Source organism: Gopherus evgoodei, chromosome 9 (assembly GCF_007399415.2).
Source record: "Gopherus evgoodei ecotype Sinaloan lineage chromosome 9, rGopEvg1_v1.p, whole genome shotgun sequence".
NCBI lineage: Eukaryota > Metazoa > Chordata > Testudines > Testudinidae > Gopherus > Gopherus evgoodei.
The window spans coordinates 8,000,383-8,016,541 of NC_044330.1; the positions used below are offsets into that span (position 1 = coordinate 8,000,383).

At 49.3% G+C, this 16,159-nt stretch overlaps 1 protein-coding gene across 3 annotated transcripts in view; it reads left to right on the forward strand.

The window, feature by feature from the left end:
* Nucleotides 1–697: 697 nt before the first annotated feature.
* The window catches only part of DVL3 (dishevelled segment polarity protein 3), a 43,458-nt gene continuing 27,996 nt past the window's right edge, over nt 698–16,159 (forward strand). For all 3 annotated transcript variants that reach the window (XM_030576677.1, XM_030576676.1, XM_030576678.1), the window contains exon 1: nt 698–885. In XM_030576677.1, coding sequence (XP_030432537.1) covers nt 719–885 — 167 coding nt within the window. In that variant the 5' untranslated portion in view covers nt 698–718. The remainder of the gene's footprint in view (nt 886–16,159) is intronic.

The following is a 16,159-nucleotide window of genomic DNA, read 5'->3' on the forward strand; positions in this document are numbered from 1 at the left end:
GGGCTCTGTGCGCTCGGGGGGTGCAGTGAAGCGGGGGGCTGTGCGCTCGGGGGGTGCAGTGAAGCGGGGGGGCTGTGGGGGCTGTGGGCTCGGGGGGCTGTGGGGAAGCGGGGGGCTGTGGGCTCTGTGCGCTCGGGGGGTGCAGTGAAGCGGGGGGGCTGTGGGCTCTGTGCGCTCGGGGGTGCAGTGAAGCGGGGGGGCTGTGCGCTCGGGGGGTGCAGTGAAGCGGGGGGGCTGTGCGCTCGGGGAGCTGTGGGGAAGCGGGGGGGCTGTGCGCTGGGGGGGCTGTGCGCTCGGGGAGCTGTGGGGAAGCGGGGGGGCTGTGGGCTCGGGGGGGGTGCAGTGAAGGGGGGGCTCTGTGCGCTCGGGGGGGATGCAGTGAAGCGGGGGGGCTGTGGGCTCTGTGCGCAGCTCCGTGCACGTTGCTGAGGGGAGGCCGCCCGGGAAGGGGGAGCAGGGCGAGGCCGGGCCGCGCTCTCGCTGCCCAGCGGAGCCCCTGGGCCTGGGGGCCGCGGGGGCGGAGCCGGAGCCGGAGCCGCCGGAGTTTGCGCTGTAGCCGGGCGGCGCTGGGACCCGGAGAACAAGGGCCAGGGGGACCCACCCCGCGAGAAGCCGGGCCGGGCCGCTGCGTTTGAGGGGCTCCGCGCCGGGGCCGGGCCTGGTGGCGCTCGGGGCCCGGGGGGCTGCAGGCCTGGTCGGGGCCCGGGCGGGGGGCGCCATGGCGGCCGCCGAGACGAAGATCATCTACCACCTGGACGAGCAGGAGACGCCCTACCTGGTGAAGCTGCCGATCCCGGCCGAGCGGGTCACCCTGGGCGACTTCAAGGGTCTCCTCAACCGGCCCAACTACAAGTTCTACTTCAAGTCTATGGACGATGACTTCGGGTGAGTGGGGGGGCACCCCGGTACCCCCAATTCTCCCTTCGGGGTTTGCTGGGGGGCACCCCCGGTACCCCCAATCCCACCTCTGGGGTTTGCTGGGGGGCACCCCCGGTACCCCTAATCCTGCCTCTGGGGTGTGCTGGGGGGCACCCCTGACTCCCCCTTCCCGCCTCTGGGGTTTGCTGGGGGGCACCCCGGTACCCCTAATCCCACCTCTGGAGTGTGCTGGGGAGCACCCCTGGCTCCCCCAATACCAGGGATCCTTGGACCCTCAAATGTCTATATCTGGGTAAGAAGGTTGAGGGATTTGTACCTTCTTCCCCAAATTCTCTCTCATTTTGGGGCCCCATAGTCTAGTTTTTCTGGCACCCCCCAACAAATTCTACGTCTCTTTAAGGAACCACCATATAGGCACACGCTTAATTTTCCTATGGAGCCCCTGATCCATTTCTCTCCCCAGGATATTCACATCCCTTCACCCCATTCTGTCATCTCCCTGCATCCTACTGTTTTCCAGTCTCTGGTGAAGAACCCATTTCTACCTGGGGAGCTCTGGTCCTCCTGTCTTGCAGAGCACCTGCTTGGGAAGGGGTTGCAGGGCCCCTCTTGCTTGTTTTTTTTCCCCCTCACAGGGTTCACAGTTTACTCTAGAACTTGTTAGGGGGCAGCTGGGGCTTGCAAGAGGTCTATAGTTTCATACTCCTCCCAGCTCCTTTCTACTACAACCAAAGACTGCCCCAGGCTGTGGCCTTGTTAGATCTCATAAATTAGAGCCATGCCCATAAATTGGGCCTGCTTACTGCTTGGATGAGAGTCTTTCAGATAATTACTTTCTCTGCTGAGTCCATTTTGGCCCAAATACCCCAGTCTGGTGTTAGGTCTGGAAATGACAACTTTTAGTTTAGACCTATTCATGGTTATGAAAGATTCCTGGCATTTCTCAAATGAGTTGGTATTACCTTTTGTCCAAATTCCAGTTAAGTACATTTTCCTGTCCTGCCTTCCCTCTGGAATTTCAGTTGTTTGCACTACATATTTTGTGCCTAAATTGTTGTATCCCGTTGTTGGGTACTGCCAAAGTGCTGCTGCCTTCCCTTCAGAGGAGGCTGCATTGCAATGGTGGGTGAAATGAATTCTCCATGCATATTGTTTGTAAATAAATGCTTTGGGATCCTTTGAAATGTTGCTCTCAAAATGAATTGAAACCCTTGAGTGCAATGCTGCCATATAGGTGGAAAAGTGTCTGCATTTGTCAACCAAGAGTAGTAATAAATAGCAATGTCTCAAGTTGTGGCCAGAGGGTCTGGTGGAAGCTGCAGGAACCTGTGTTAGGCCTGGTCTTATTTCATAGCTTCACTAATGATCCAGAAGAGGAGGCATATGGCAGATCAGTGAAATTTGCAGATGAAGCAAAACAGGGAGGAGCTGCAGATACCAGTGAGGGCAGGGAAATGATACAGAGAGACCCAGTGAGACTAGAAATGGGCTGAAAATAATAAAACAAGGATCAGGTTGGACAAATGCAGCTCTTTCAATGGGGGAGAGGAATAACCCTAAACCTGGATCCTCTTCGGGTGGAAGAAATCTGGGGTGTAGAAGTGGATGAGAGAGACTGAGGGGGTGGGCAGCAAATCAGACTGGAGTCTGCAGTGTGATATGGGGTAAAAAAGTGGTCACTGTGGTTTTGTTTTAGTGCCACGTACTTCTGTGCTGCTGAATAAATCATCTAATTGAGGCTGCAGACGCAGAGGCCTTAAGTTCTGGAGCAGGGAGGGGAGAGTCTCTTTCTGTCTGACTCTGGGGAGAACCCATCTGGAATGTTGCTTTTAGTTCTGGGTACCTGCTCGTTCAGAGAAGTGCCAGGAGAATGATCTGAGGGCTGGAGGGAGACAGTAAGACTGATCCAGCTGTGGCATTGTGTCCAAGGAAGAGGCGGAGGCCCTGTCACTTAAGATGTTTTGGTAACTTCTAAACAGTATACAGGAGGGAATAATCTTCAACTGACCCATGGGGAGGTGGGCTGGCAGGAACCTCCTGGGATCTTGTATTTCCATCCTAGTAAGATGAATGTGGAGGAGAGATCATTATAGAAGGGCATGGACACTTACTGTGCCATGTGAGTGACTGAAAAGAATTGCTGTGTGCTTGAGATAGAAAGGGGTGGTATTCAGGTGCACTTACTGCTCTTTGCCAGACAATCTGCCCCTTTTCCCCAGGTTGCCCCTTCCCCCAGCACCTGCAAGGAGGAACGTGACTCCTGTGGAGTGAGTCTCCTGAGCCAGCCTGCTTCTGACAGTGGGAGAACTTCTAGAAACTACTTATTTGAGGCAGAGGGAATGGTGGCGCCTCAAGGTTCAGTGGCAGCTGGTAACACAGAAAGGGGAAGCCTCCAACTGGGATGGGCCTTGGGCCTTGGCCCTGGCTCTAAAGAGGCAAAACTCCCAGGGAATGAGGGTGAGTTCTCTGCAAGCTGTCTGTCAGGGATGGATGCATTTCACCCTCCCCAGAGTCAGCCAGATTTACCTGCTAATTTCCCCTTCCCTCCTCTGACAGTTTTCCCTTCCCTCCTCTGCCCTAAGCTCAGGCCTGGTCAACCGTCTTTTCCGCCTTTCTCCAGGCAGGACAGCTCTGGCATGGCGTTCCCTTGGGAGCTCCCTTCAGCTCTCCACATCCCAAAGCAGCAGTGCAGCCACTGCCTTAGGCCATGTCTTTGCTATGAGCACTAGGGCAACACAGCTACGGCCTTGCAGATATGCCACGGTCGTGTGGTAGAGTAGACACTTACTACGGCGCTGGAAGGCACTTTAACGGTAGGTGGGTTGATAGAACAATTCTTCCATTGATCTGGTCATGTCTACACTGGGGGTTAGGTCAGCACAGCTACAGTGCTCAGGGGTGTGAACTTTTAGATATGCCAGCCTACATTTAACTGTAGACCAGGCCTTAATGTGTGGGATTTTCCCTTATTTTATTTATCTTGTTAACATCTGTTTCCTCTGAGTATCAGGATTGCAGGGAGGCTGATTCAGTGTTTACATCTCCTTGGAAATGTGAACCAGGATTCTCCTTACTGAGTGTGGAGTTGCAGGGCCGATCAGCAGCTATTGCTAGCCAAAGTACAAGGTACCCAGCCTTGGAATAAGTGAATTTCAGAACAGTGTCTTCTGTGGGAAGGAAAGAAACCCAAAATTAATTAATCTTGCAAATTTGGAAGAGGAGAGGGTTAAGCAGAGAGATCGCAACATTTCCTGAGCTAGTCCTCATGGGGAAATGGGTTCATTACCCACCCACAGAGCAGGAGTCTGTTACTGGACTGAGATGTGACAGCAACAAATGGCAACAGAGTCCCCTTGGGTAAGTCAGTTAATCTTTCCATGCCTCAGTTTTTCATCTGGTCCTGCTAGGGAAGGCAGGGGGCTGGACTCAATGACCTTTCAGGGTCCCTTTCAGTTCTGTGAGATAGGTATATCTCCATATATCTGTAAACCAGCAATTATCATACTTGCCTCCCACCCTTTGTTTGTCTTGTCTCTTGAGATTGTAAGATCCTCAGGGCAGGGACTCTTACTTGTGTGTATCTGTATCTGTGCAGTTCTTAACACAACAGGCCCTGATCTCAGTTGATACCCTGATTTTTTTTAATTTTTTTTTTTTTTTTTTTATTACTGTATCCATGCAAGGACATGACAAACACCACACCTCCTGAAGCCCCATTGTAGCTTACTTGGTTATTCAGTAAGGTTCTGGATTTCCGTAATGTGTGACAGGCTCCCCAAGTTGTCATAGTGAAATGGTGTCTTGCTTTGTGCATCGCAAAGGCAGGTCTTCCCTGCAGTCTGTGCTATGCACACAGTTGCAACAGTTAAACTAAAGATGTGATTTTTAAGCCAGTTTATTTAAACTGGTGCAACTCTGTGGCTACTCTCTTAAATCAATTTAAACCAGGTTTTTATTGGTTTAGATTTTACCTGTAATCAATATAACCAGTTTTAAACCAATAGAAGGATGTCCATGCAGTCCTTGCTCTGGTTTAATTTAAGTAGTCTTTTAAACTCATGCAATTTCTGTGTGTAGGCAAACTCTTAGCAACTGGCTCAAAGTTTTCCCTCTTCTCTCCTCTCCCTAAATCCTTGGCTGCCTGAAAGTTTTAATTTTCCCCCTTACTCTGTTTCTTTTTTTCTCACAACTCCTGTTGTGCTTAAGGAAGTAGTTGGTCTGAGCAATTGATTGTTTTGCTTGTCTCCATTGTGCCTTGCCAACTCTTCTATTCTATTCCATTGCGGTCTCTGGACCTATGTGATCTCCCCTTTTTTGGGCAGTGATAAGACAAACCAGCTCCCATGCCCTTTTGTGTTGCATCACTTAAGGGGACACAAGTGATTTGGGGTGGGATGATGGGGTGCTTCTGCTGCTTCTCCCACTTGTGTTCAGAAGTTGATTCCAACTTTAATCTCTGAACAGTGGTGAGTGATTTCCAGGTCTCAGCTGGCAAGCAAAAATTAGTATCCAACTGATCACCAGCCTGATAACTAATTCAGGCCTATTTAATTATCACTCAGCTTTCCAAAGCTGGGTTCAAAGCTGAGATTAGGAGAACTTTCTGGAGACAGAACAAAGCAGGCCCTGCTGGAATTCCCAGCTCCTGGGTCTGACGCTGTTGGTATTTGGCGACCTCATCTCACACACATGTGCACGGGGAAATGTGTTGATGTCTGCTGAGAGGCTGATTGATTTATTTTTATTGTGAGATCTTTCTGAAATCAGTGCCAGGAGTCTCTGTCTTTCTGGTTGAGAGTGTTTGGAGACAAGGAATGGATCCTAAACTTAATAAGCAGTGTCAATCCTTAAGAAGTGGTGAGCTGCCTCATAGCATGCCAGCCCATTGGAGCCTGAGATGATATTTTCTTGTATGCGTAACTTCCTTGTTTAAAGAAGGCTCCTGGCTTTGCCCTGTTCCTGGTGATAGGTGCTGCTGTCACTCAGACTGGATTGCATGCAGAGAGAAGGTGAGAGAAAATCCCTTGACAATGTAAGTGAGCTCACAAGGCTTGGAAGCCTTATGTGATTTGTTTGCTTACTTATTTCCCTTGTGGTAAGTCTGGGTAAGGGGCAATGCCTGTCCTGCACCTCTCCTCATCCTCTAGCCAGTGACCTGCTAACTGTGTCGTTACTCATACTGAGGGGTAGGATGTATGCTGTCCCTGTGGCATTCACGGGCTGAGCACAAATCTCTTGTGTTTTTCCTAAGCAGTAAAATTCCCTAATTGAGGAGAAGAGTTGTTCATTCCCTGGATGTCTCCCAATCTGTTGCTGCAAAGACGGGAAGGGCTAAAGGGACAAGACAAATGGGTTTAGTTGAATTGTAGTTGCCTGCAGTGCTGGGTACTCTGGGTAACTCTGCTTAGGACAATTAGACTGACTCAGCCTAGAAATCCTTGTGAAAAAGCACCTGCCTCCTAGGACAAAATTGAGGTGGTTGGCTGATGCCCAGCATATTGACTAGCCCTCCCCCAACCAGGTTATTCCTTGTCAAGCTGACCAGAAAGCTGGAGGTCCTTCGAGGGCAGTGTTCACCTCTGAGACATGTTCACAGTATGCTCGTCTATTGCACTTAGTTGTGAGGGCACAGAGGTCTCCCTGCTGATCAGATAGGATGGAGTTGCCTAAGTGAAGGCAAATGTTATTTGAAATGTTTCTCGGGTATCTGAATGCTGGGCGCAGGACCCACTGACTGGCTGCACTTCCTGCCTTGTAGGCTGCTGAGCACATGGCTAGGGACTGCCAACCTCTCCATCCTCTTCTGATGGCAAGTTTCCACACCATTCTCCCACATAGACACCGGAATTGATCCTAGTCGTGGCTATTGTAGGAGCCTGTTCCCAAGTTGTAGGGGGAGGCAGAGCAAGAGCACCAGGGCTGTGGTGTAACAGATGTGTGTGTGGAGGGTTAGTTGCTGTACTCACCTCTGGATGGCATTGCATGTGCCTGCATTGCTGCTCCCTTCTGCTCAAACCCAGCTATTAGACTCTGTCAGTGTCCAGCCCTGTCTGTGTTGTGGTTGACACCATTTTAGCAACCACCATGTTTGATGGCACTCGTACCCTGGCTTCTTTGCCAGGGAGAGGTGTTCTGTAAGACAAGCTAGCCAATTTGGGCCTTGTCTACACTACACAAACAACAAACCTTTCACAACACCTACTGAACTTGTTTGCAGCTAATGATGAATTGAAAAGCTGAACACGGACTTCTTGACACAATTCTGATTCATGAAAAAGTCCAGAAGTTTACGTTCCACACCAGAACAAAACTAAAATCAAGTTTTGGGACCTCAAAAGTTGTCATGAAATGGAATTGCTGCCCTCTAGCCATCTCTAGGTGCAGCTTAGCTGAGTTCCAGCATGTTTGATCTGACGTTTGATCTGTGATCATGGCCAAACATAGCCTTGTTCTCTGCCTGAACTGCCTGCTCTTGGCTGTTAATGTCATGGTTTCGAGCATGGTTCTCTGCCCATCTGCTGAAATGTATTTCACTGGATTTAACTCTTGTGTAAACATGGCTCTGCACTCTTGTTTCCCTGAGCTGCTGTATGCTGTCCATCACAAGGTCCTATTTGGTTATGGTGTGGCGAAGTGGGAATTTTCTGTAAATTTTTTTGAAACCTATATGTGCCTCAGTTTCTCCTGTATTTCGCATGGGTACCCAGTGGGGGGGGGGGGGAGAGGAACCACTTGCTCTCAGGGAAGGCTGAGCAAGAGATGTGGGTATGAATGTCACCTGTCTGAGCATGAACGAGTTCTTAAAAAGGGCAGGCTGAGGCTGACCCCATATCAGTGGAAAATCTGAGAAGACCATGGCAAATCCAGTCACCAGGACATTGACACTTGGCAACTAATCCCCGGAGGGAAAGGGGTTTCTCCACCAATCAGCATGGAAGCTGAGCAAAATCCCCAGCTTGAGAACAAAGAACTGGGAAGGAGTGAGGTGGTGGGATCGGATTTGGCTATTGGAAGGAGTCGAGCCTCTCACCTGGGAACTTCCCAGGGAGGTCAGACTGAGAGAGAGAGACAGAGCCTGAACATGGAGTTAATTACAGCTTGACTGGGCTCTGGGCTAACCAGAATGGGTCTTGGACTATGCTTTAACCTTCAGTCTCTGGGCTCCCCTAAGGACTTCCTAGGCTGTGTCCAATTGACTGCTAAACCTGACCTTTCTTGATACTAAGCGTCACTGCAAATATTGGGTGAGGTGCATTAATCCCTGAAGGGTGGACAAGTCCCTGCCAGAGTCTGTCTCAGCTGGACTCTCTGGACGGAGCTCGCAGAGTGAAGCAGGAGGGCTGGAGCCCCAGACGTTCAGTCTAGGAGGTGATGAGGCCTCATGGCTCACCCTGAAGGAAGAGTGATACCCCTTGGGAGTCTGGCACATTGAAGGGATTCCTCCCAGAGACTGTTCCAAAGCTGAGGGCATAGCACCAATCCTGTGGATCTGAAACATATGGTTCTGCCAGAAAGGGCGTTTTCTGTACTCAACATTAAATTGGCTTCAGTTTCTGACTCCGTTTTCTGAGTTCAGTGGTCTGCCAGTGGCTTTCAATGACAGCAGGGTCTAGTGCTCCAAATGAAGGAAAGAGGCCTCATGCACGTAGCAGCCTGCCAGGGAACATGTGAGGCTTTGTTGGGGGGTATCTCTGGCTTCTGTGGTCAGGACAGTGAGTGCCCTCCCCCAGTGCTTACTGGAAGAATATGATACTGTTGGTTTTCTGGTTTACTTTTGCCTCTTGTCCTATTAGTGAGCTAATGATGACAGTATGGCAACCATTGTTTGGTCTTCTGGTTTCCATTTAAAATAAATGTTTGAGAGTCTCGTTTTGAAGTTGGCAGAGCTCCATTCCACACAGGGCCCTTTGCTCCCTTTGTAGCCCAGCTGCCTTTCAGCGATGTGTCTGGGTGGTAGTGCTTGGGGACAATGTTAGTGTCCCCTTTGCCGGGAGCAGCAAGGGGGTGGGATTGCCAGGGAAATAGTGGTGTTGGCTGGCTTGGAGTTGGGGCTGCAGATGGTGTTAGATCATGTCCCTCATGCTCATGGCTCAGAATGCTGAGCCCCTGCTAGTTCTCAAGCTTAGCTCCCGTGTACATGACCTGTTTGCCCTTGGATTCCCCACCTACTCTCATCTCATTGGGAGCTCTGTGATTCATCTCCGTTGCAGTGTCCAGTCCAGTGACTGGTCATATGTTGTTGTAATGGCTGTATTGTCGTCCTGTTGCTGTGCACCTCCCAGAGGACTGGCTAATTTCTGTCTCTGATGAGGGCTTGTCCTGACCTAAGCAGTCACTGAACTGGTGCCACGCGCTTCCTCCCCAGAGACTAGGGCATGGCTGTGCAAACACTAAGAAACAAGCTTCGGCTCAGTCCTGTGGGTCCCCAGGGGACTGACAGGATCAAATGTGTTTGAGCTGCAGCATTCTGGCCCAGAGCCCTCTTGTGCTGTGGAAGCTAATGTGCAGAGCTTGGCTTGATGTTGCTCAACCAGGGGAAATGGGAGTGCAAAAAGGAGTCTCTGTGTGGACAGAGGTGTGAGGTCCCCAGTAGCTCTTTCTTCATAGGGTATGGCTACACTTGAAATTTCAAAGCGCTGCTGCGGCAGTGGGGCAGGAGCGCTGCCGTGGCAGCACTTTGAAGTGTGAGTGTGGTCGGAGCGCCAGCGCTGGGGGAGAGGTCTCCCAGCGCTGCACGTAAACCACATCCTCACTGAGGCTTTACAGCGCTGTATCTTGCAGCGCTCAGGGATGTGTTTTTTCACACCCCTGAGCGTGAAAGTTGCAGCGCTGTAAAGTGCCAGTGTAGCCAAGGGCATAGTCGTGCTTGGTTTCCAAAAACCTCATAAAAACCAGCCCCTTTTTCTAGGCAGTCAGACCATATGCCTTTCTCTTTAGCTATGCAGAGCACATTGTTAAAGCTCCTTGTGTCCTTTCTGAGACTTTTGTGATGTAGGTTAGTGGGAGCCTCCTGTGTTGGGGATGGTGGGAAAGGGATATGCAGCTGATGGGATGTTTCAATTTATGCCAGGGATGCTCCTGGAATGAGGGAATTGGTTCGATCCTGCTGATCCTTCACCTCCCCTGTCCCTGAGCTAGCTTTGGCTGCATCCTGTGTAAACATGCAAGAGAACACAGCAGTGTCCTTGGCCAGGGCATAGCTTTTACCTGACTCTTTGTGAAAGCCCCTGCAGGACAGCTGGGCTTGGGTTAGTTTGGTTTGTAGAATGCTGTGCAAGCTGCTGATGCGGACATTGCCTCTGTGTTGCCCAGTCCTCTTTGCATACTGGATGCTGTTTGGACTGCATTGAGGCTTATCTGATGGGACGACTGCCAGAACCCTGTTTGGTGTTTCAGATTGATTCCCTCCTCTTTCCCCTCCCACCCTCTTCTTTGTTAGTTGGAGGCTGCTTCCAGGGCCTTTGCTATCTGGCTGGTGGTTTTCTGGAGTGTTTGTAACTGGATGGGTCTGGCTGCAACATCATGTGATCCCAGCCCTCATGGCTTGTTCAGCTCGGAACACGTGAACCCCATCATTTCACTGGGGAGGGACAGGTGTTAGACAAGACTTTGTTGGAAGCTTCTGGCCATAGTACAGTTTTCAGATCAATTCTCTCCAACATATTTTTGGGGCGCTTGGAGCTGGATCTGATTTGGGGGGGTTGGCCAATCTCTCAGCTATTTTGTCTCCACAGCAAAACTTCCACTCCCTCTGACCACATCTACAAAAGAGGTCCCAATTATTATTCTTGTTTATAGAGAGTGCCAGTGTGCTCTGTGCTGTGTGCTCCATCCCTGCTTCAAAGAACTCTCGGGCTAAGCAGACGAGCTTTGGTGACTCGCAGACGAGACATATTGGCATCTTCCTGAGCTTCCTTCCTGCTGCTCTGAGGCTCTTGGTCTGGCTTTTCTCTCTCTCCAGCCTTGTGATGTTGTGACTGTGATAATTACAATGGGCCAGCGCAGCTAGGAGCTAAGCTGCTCTGGTAGCTTTGACAGGCACAGAGTTGGAGCCGGGCTCTTCTCCCTTGGGCTCACAGTTGTACAGGCAGTATTGTTTGGAGTTGGAACAATTATGATTTTTTATCAGTTACTTTTTAGATTGGGCGGGGAAAAAATTCCCTAGGACTGCCCCATCATGGGTCAAGTCTCCAGGGCAGTGGGAGCAGCATTTAGTCAGTGTGTCATAGCGGCTGGGCTTTGAGTTGGTTGTCCCCTCTCTGCTCTGCCTTGCTGGCCAAGACGTAAGTAAAACTACAGTGAATTTCTGTAATAATGACTGAACTGGCAGAAAAGAATCAGGCTTGTTGGCCCTGGCATTACAGGCTCTGAGCTGCACATAAGCTTTAAATCCCTGGAAGGGAACAGGCTTCCTCGTGCCCCCAGGGTAGGGACATTGGCTTCCCCGTAGATAACAGCTGCTAGGAGAGAACTAGCAGCAGCCCTGTCTGGGAAAGTCTTTCCTCTCAGCTGACTTCTGGATCTGCTCTTGCAGTGCTGAGAAGAGCGTCTGCTGAATGACCTCCGTCTTTGTTGCCAGCTGTCTCAGTGGCTCATGGAGAGTGCTGGGTGTGAATGAGGCAGGCTGTGTTTGGGTTTCTCTGTTCTCTGATGCCCAGCAGCTGCTGCCGTACCCAGTAGTCTTCCTCCGAGATGAGTCTAAGGGCCAGTCAAACAGGGTTGCGTTTCTGGGAGCTGTGTCACAGGCTTGGACTACAATGGAGAGGACGTTTGTGCTGAAAGCGTAGGCCTGAGAGTCGGGTGCCCTGGATTTTGTTCTCAGCGTTGCCACCAATGTACTGACTTTGGCCAAGACACTTCACTTTTGTGTGCCTTAGAGTTCCCCTCTGTAACATTGGGATAATACTGACCTCCTTTATTGGGCTAGAGATTAGTGTTTGGAAAGTGCTTTCAGATCCTTGGCTGGGATGTGCTGAGAAAGGGCCAAGTCTTATTCTAGCCTCATGGAGTGAATTCCACAGGGATTTATTGTACAGACAGGGTTCCTCCTGAGTCGTTACTAATGTGGGTATCCTAAGGACTTTGCTAGGATTTCTGATGGAATTCTTTCCTAAACTGGCCCCTTGTGATGTGTCAGCTGTAAATCCAACCACGTCAGTCTCTGTAGTGAGTACCAGGGACTGGAGAGAGAGCACAGAAGCTAGCAATGATAAAGGGCTGTGGGTGTGAGCTCATCTAGGCCTTGTCTTCTCTAGGGTAAAAAGTGTTTTATTTTTACCATTAATGTTTACCTCTTCCTGTTAACACATGTTAAAACTACAGCTGCCTTGTCCATAACTTTACCATGTTAGTTACTATCAGTGCTTAATTTGTAATGAAAGAGGTGCCGGGTCTCAAGCAATATTTTTACTTTCATAACTGATGTGTCAAGCCTCAGTGCCGGGGCTACGAACTGCCAAGCCTAGAGGTGCAAATTAAGCCCTGGTTACTATCTGTTAGCAAAACCCACTTTTTTCTTAGTGTGGATGCACCCCCAGTCTGGCTTGCGGACACTGGGGCAGTTTTATTCTTTAATGCACTTTTCCTAGTGTTTTGCCCCAGTCTAGTTTTAAATGTCTAAAGCAGTTGGACTCTCACCTCTTTTCTAGGAAAATGATTTTCCCAGGCAGGTTTCTCTGCTGACAGAGTTCTTGCTGATAGCCTGTATTATTCCTTTTCTTAATAACATTCTCTTTCTCCTACCTATACTCCACTGTCTTCCCCTGAATAGCTTTCAGTGTCTAGGAGGCTAGTAGAAAGTCACCGTACCTGTGACTCGGGAGTCCTATGTGTAATCCATACCTGGGCAAACCAAACTGTTCGCTGTTGGGGAGGAGAGTGTCTCATGCAGCCATCGTACAATGAATCCTGCAGGGCAGCTTCTGGTCTATCCTTTTGTTTTCATTGCACAATGTCCGAGTCATTAAACAGCAGGGGGTAATTGCAAAATACTGCAGTAAGTGTGACTTTAGTACTTGATGTGATTGCTAGTTTGGTGGCAAAGCTTTGAGAGTGCAGAAGTCACTAGAGTGCTAGTCATTGTGGTAGCTGACTCATCCTTGTGTTACTTAGACCTTCCTAATGCAACCTCTCTAGTGAAATCAGACTAGGCCAGGGGATGCCTTCATTGTAGTATGGTAGAGGGACTTGCATTATAGATACATTTTCAGATACATACAACTTTTTCTCCAAGGGACCCTCTTAGATAATATTTCTCATGTTAGCTGGCGCTAACATGAGAAATTCTGATAGGGTGGGAGAAGGTCGAGACAAACAAAATCCTAGCCCTAAGCCACCCACCCGTGGTCAAGAATCAAGGTGTGTGTGTGTCACCGAATTCAGCTGCCTTTTTATGCACAGATATCTTTAATCTGGGCCCTTTTGAATTTTCTGGTCCCCCCAGTTGACACAACCCTCCATGTGGCCAGTGCCTTGGGCTGTGCTAAGGATGGGGAAATTGTATGCTGCTTGTGTGCTCTTAGTGAGATGTAGAGTTCACATGCATCTGAGCTGAGATGTGCACAGCAGTAGTCACATGCCTGTGTTGCTATGTGATCCCGTATGGATCTCCCAGTCTCACAAATGCGTTGTTATAAAACACTCCCCGTGACTTAACTGCGGGGCAAGGAGAGACATTCCATGCGAATAAGAACAGCCATACTGGGTCAGACCAAAGGTCTGTTAAGCCCAGTATCCTGTTCTCTGACAGTGGCCAATGGCAGGTGCCCCAAAGGGAGTGAACAGACAGGTTATCATCAAGTGATCCATGCCATGTCACCCATTCTCAGCTTCTGAGAAACAGAAGCTAGGGACACCATTCTTGCCCATCCTGCCTAATAGCCATTGATGGATCTATCTTCTATGAATCTATCTAGCTCCCTTTTGAACCCCGTTATAGTATTGGCCTTCACAACACCCTCTGGCAAGGAGTTTCAGAGGTTGACAGAGCGTTGCATGAAAAAATACTTTCTTGTGTTTGTTTTAAACCTGCTATCTATTAATTTCATTTGGTGGCCCCTTGTTCTTGTATTATGAGGAGTCGTCAATATCACTTCCTTATTTACTTTCTCTATACCACTCATGATTCATCATCTATCATTTATCATGATCTATCATATCCCCCCCTTAGTCGCCTCTTTTCCAAGCTGAGAAGTCCCAGTCTTATTAATCTCGCCTCATATGGAAGCAGTTCTATACCCCTAATAATTTTTGTTGCCCTTTTCTGAACCTTTTCCAATTCCAATATATCTTTTTTGAGATGGGGCGACCACATCTGCACACAGTATTCAAGGTATGGGCATACCATAGATTTATATAGAGGCAATATATTTTCTGTCTTATTAGCTATCCGTTTCTTGATGATTCCCAACATTCTGTTCGTTCTTTTGACTGCCTTACTGCACATTGAGTGGATGTTTTCTGAAAACTATCCACAATGACTCCAAGATCTCTTTCTTGAGTGGTAACAGCTAATTTAGACCCCATCATTGTATATGTGTAGTTAGGATTATGTTTTCCAGTATGCATTACTTTGCATTTATCAACATTAAATTTCATCTGCCATTCTGTTGCCCAGTCACCTAGTTTTGTGAGATGCTATATTAATGCTTCAACGTGGCTAAGAGTGAAGAAAGTGAAAGTCCTAGGTCACATAACTGCCCATCCTGCAGATACACTGGGGCAGGAAGTGGATCTGTTGCTGAACATAATTATCAGCAGTGGGCCACTCTGAAGTGGTGTTGGAAAAGGTTTAACTAACTGCTAGTGTAACCACTTTTCAACACTGCTACGGAACTCAGAATTCTGTTGTTTACTCACATAATAGCTGCAGCTTGGGTAGCAGCAGGACAAGTCCTACCACCTTCCACTTTGTCTTCACCCTGCTCTGGAGAGACAGCTACAGGGTTGGGCCCTGGCAACCTAGATTTGCTAAGACTGCCAAGAGGAGGACCAGCTAGTGCCAGTTGTGATCCAAGAGAAGCAAAGGAGCCAAAGCAGAATTACTTTAATTTTGAGAACAGCCTGGTAAGAGCTGGGACTGCTGGGACTTTCCCTGTCCTGCACATTTGGCTACGCTAGTGCTTGAAGCAGTATGCTGTCTCCTTGGGGGAGTGGTTGACTTGACTCTGGTCAGTGTTAGTTTTGTTCTGTGACTTGTTCGTTCTCTGGTCTCTGGTTCAGTACCAGCACATCCTCTTTCTAACTAGGTAGGATCAGAGCATCTTTTTCTTTTCTTATTCCAGTGCCCCCTTCCTTTCTGTTGTGCTTCCCTGGATCCCAAGGTCTGGTGTTTGCTTGGCACTGGGAGTAGTGCAGAGGGCAGGACTAAACCAAGAGCCATTGATTTGTCTGGAAAAGAATATTTTTTTATGGTGGCCCTGCTGAGAGGCCATGTCTGTCCTACAGCAGGCACACTGCTCTAGTGCTGGGCCCTACCTGGGGAAGAGCCTGAGAAATGGCTGAATTTAGTAAAAAATACTCTTAAGATCTGTCCCATTCAGTATTCATTCTGGGAATTTATTGCAACTTCCTCTGAAATGTCTGTACTGGCCACTGTTGGAGATAGGAGACCAGGCTAGCTGGTCCAGTGCTCTGGTCTGTCCATTCCTATTCTGCATGCCTCCTCCCACGGTAGACAGGTGAATTTCTTTAACTGTCTCCTTGCAGGTTGATCATTCCAGCTGCATTGTTGTTGCTTTTCTCTGAATTCTTTCCAGTTTGCTGACATTTGTCTGGTGGGCACACTCTACTAGGCGTGTGATTTCCTCCTTCCCTGCTTGGCTCTGGTGCAGAGGAGTTGTCCAGTAATTGCTCCAGCTGTGGTTGGAAATAGTTCTCAAGCTGGCTCTCGCTCTCCTCCCCTGCATCTGAGTTCTGTAGGGAATTGGTGTAACTGCTCGCTCTCCCTTCCCCCAAAAGGTATGCTGGGATGTAGAGTCCAGGATCCATGACTATCCAGTTGTTTCTTAAGCCGCCATCTGCAGCTGCCCTGGCCCTACTTTTGGAAAGGCACACATCCACTTTGTGGGGTTCCTTCTGTCATTGTCTGGGGCTAATGCTTTGTCATACTATAAAAGGAGGTGATTTGGTGCTTGTTTTTTACTCCCCTGCTGGCTTTGCAGAGGCTGTCTGCGTCGGCACAGAGTGCCCTGGTCAGGAGAGAAGTTGCTGTTGATAGTCCCACAGGCCATCTGGAGACTGTGAGCCTGTGGAGAAAAGGGCACAGGATTCTGACTCTCCC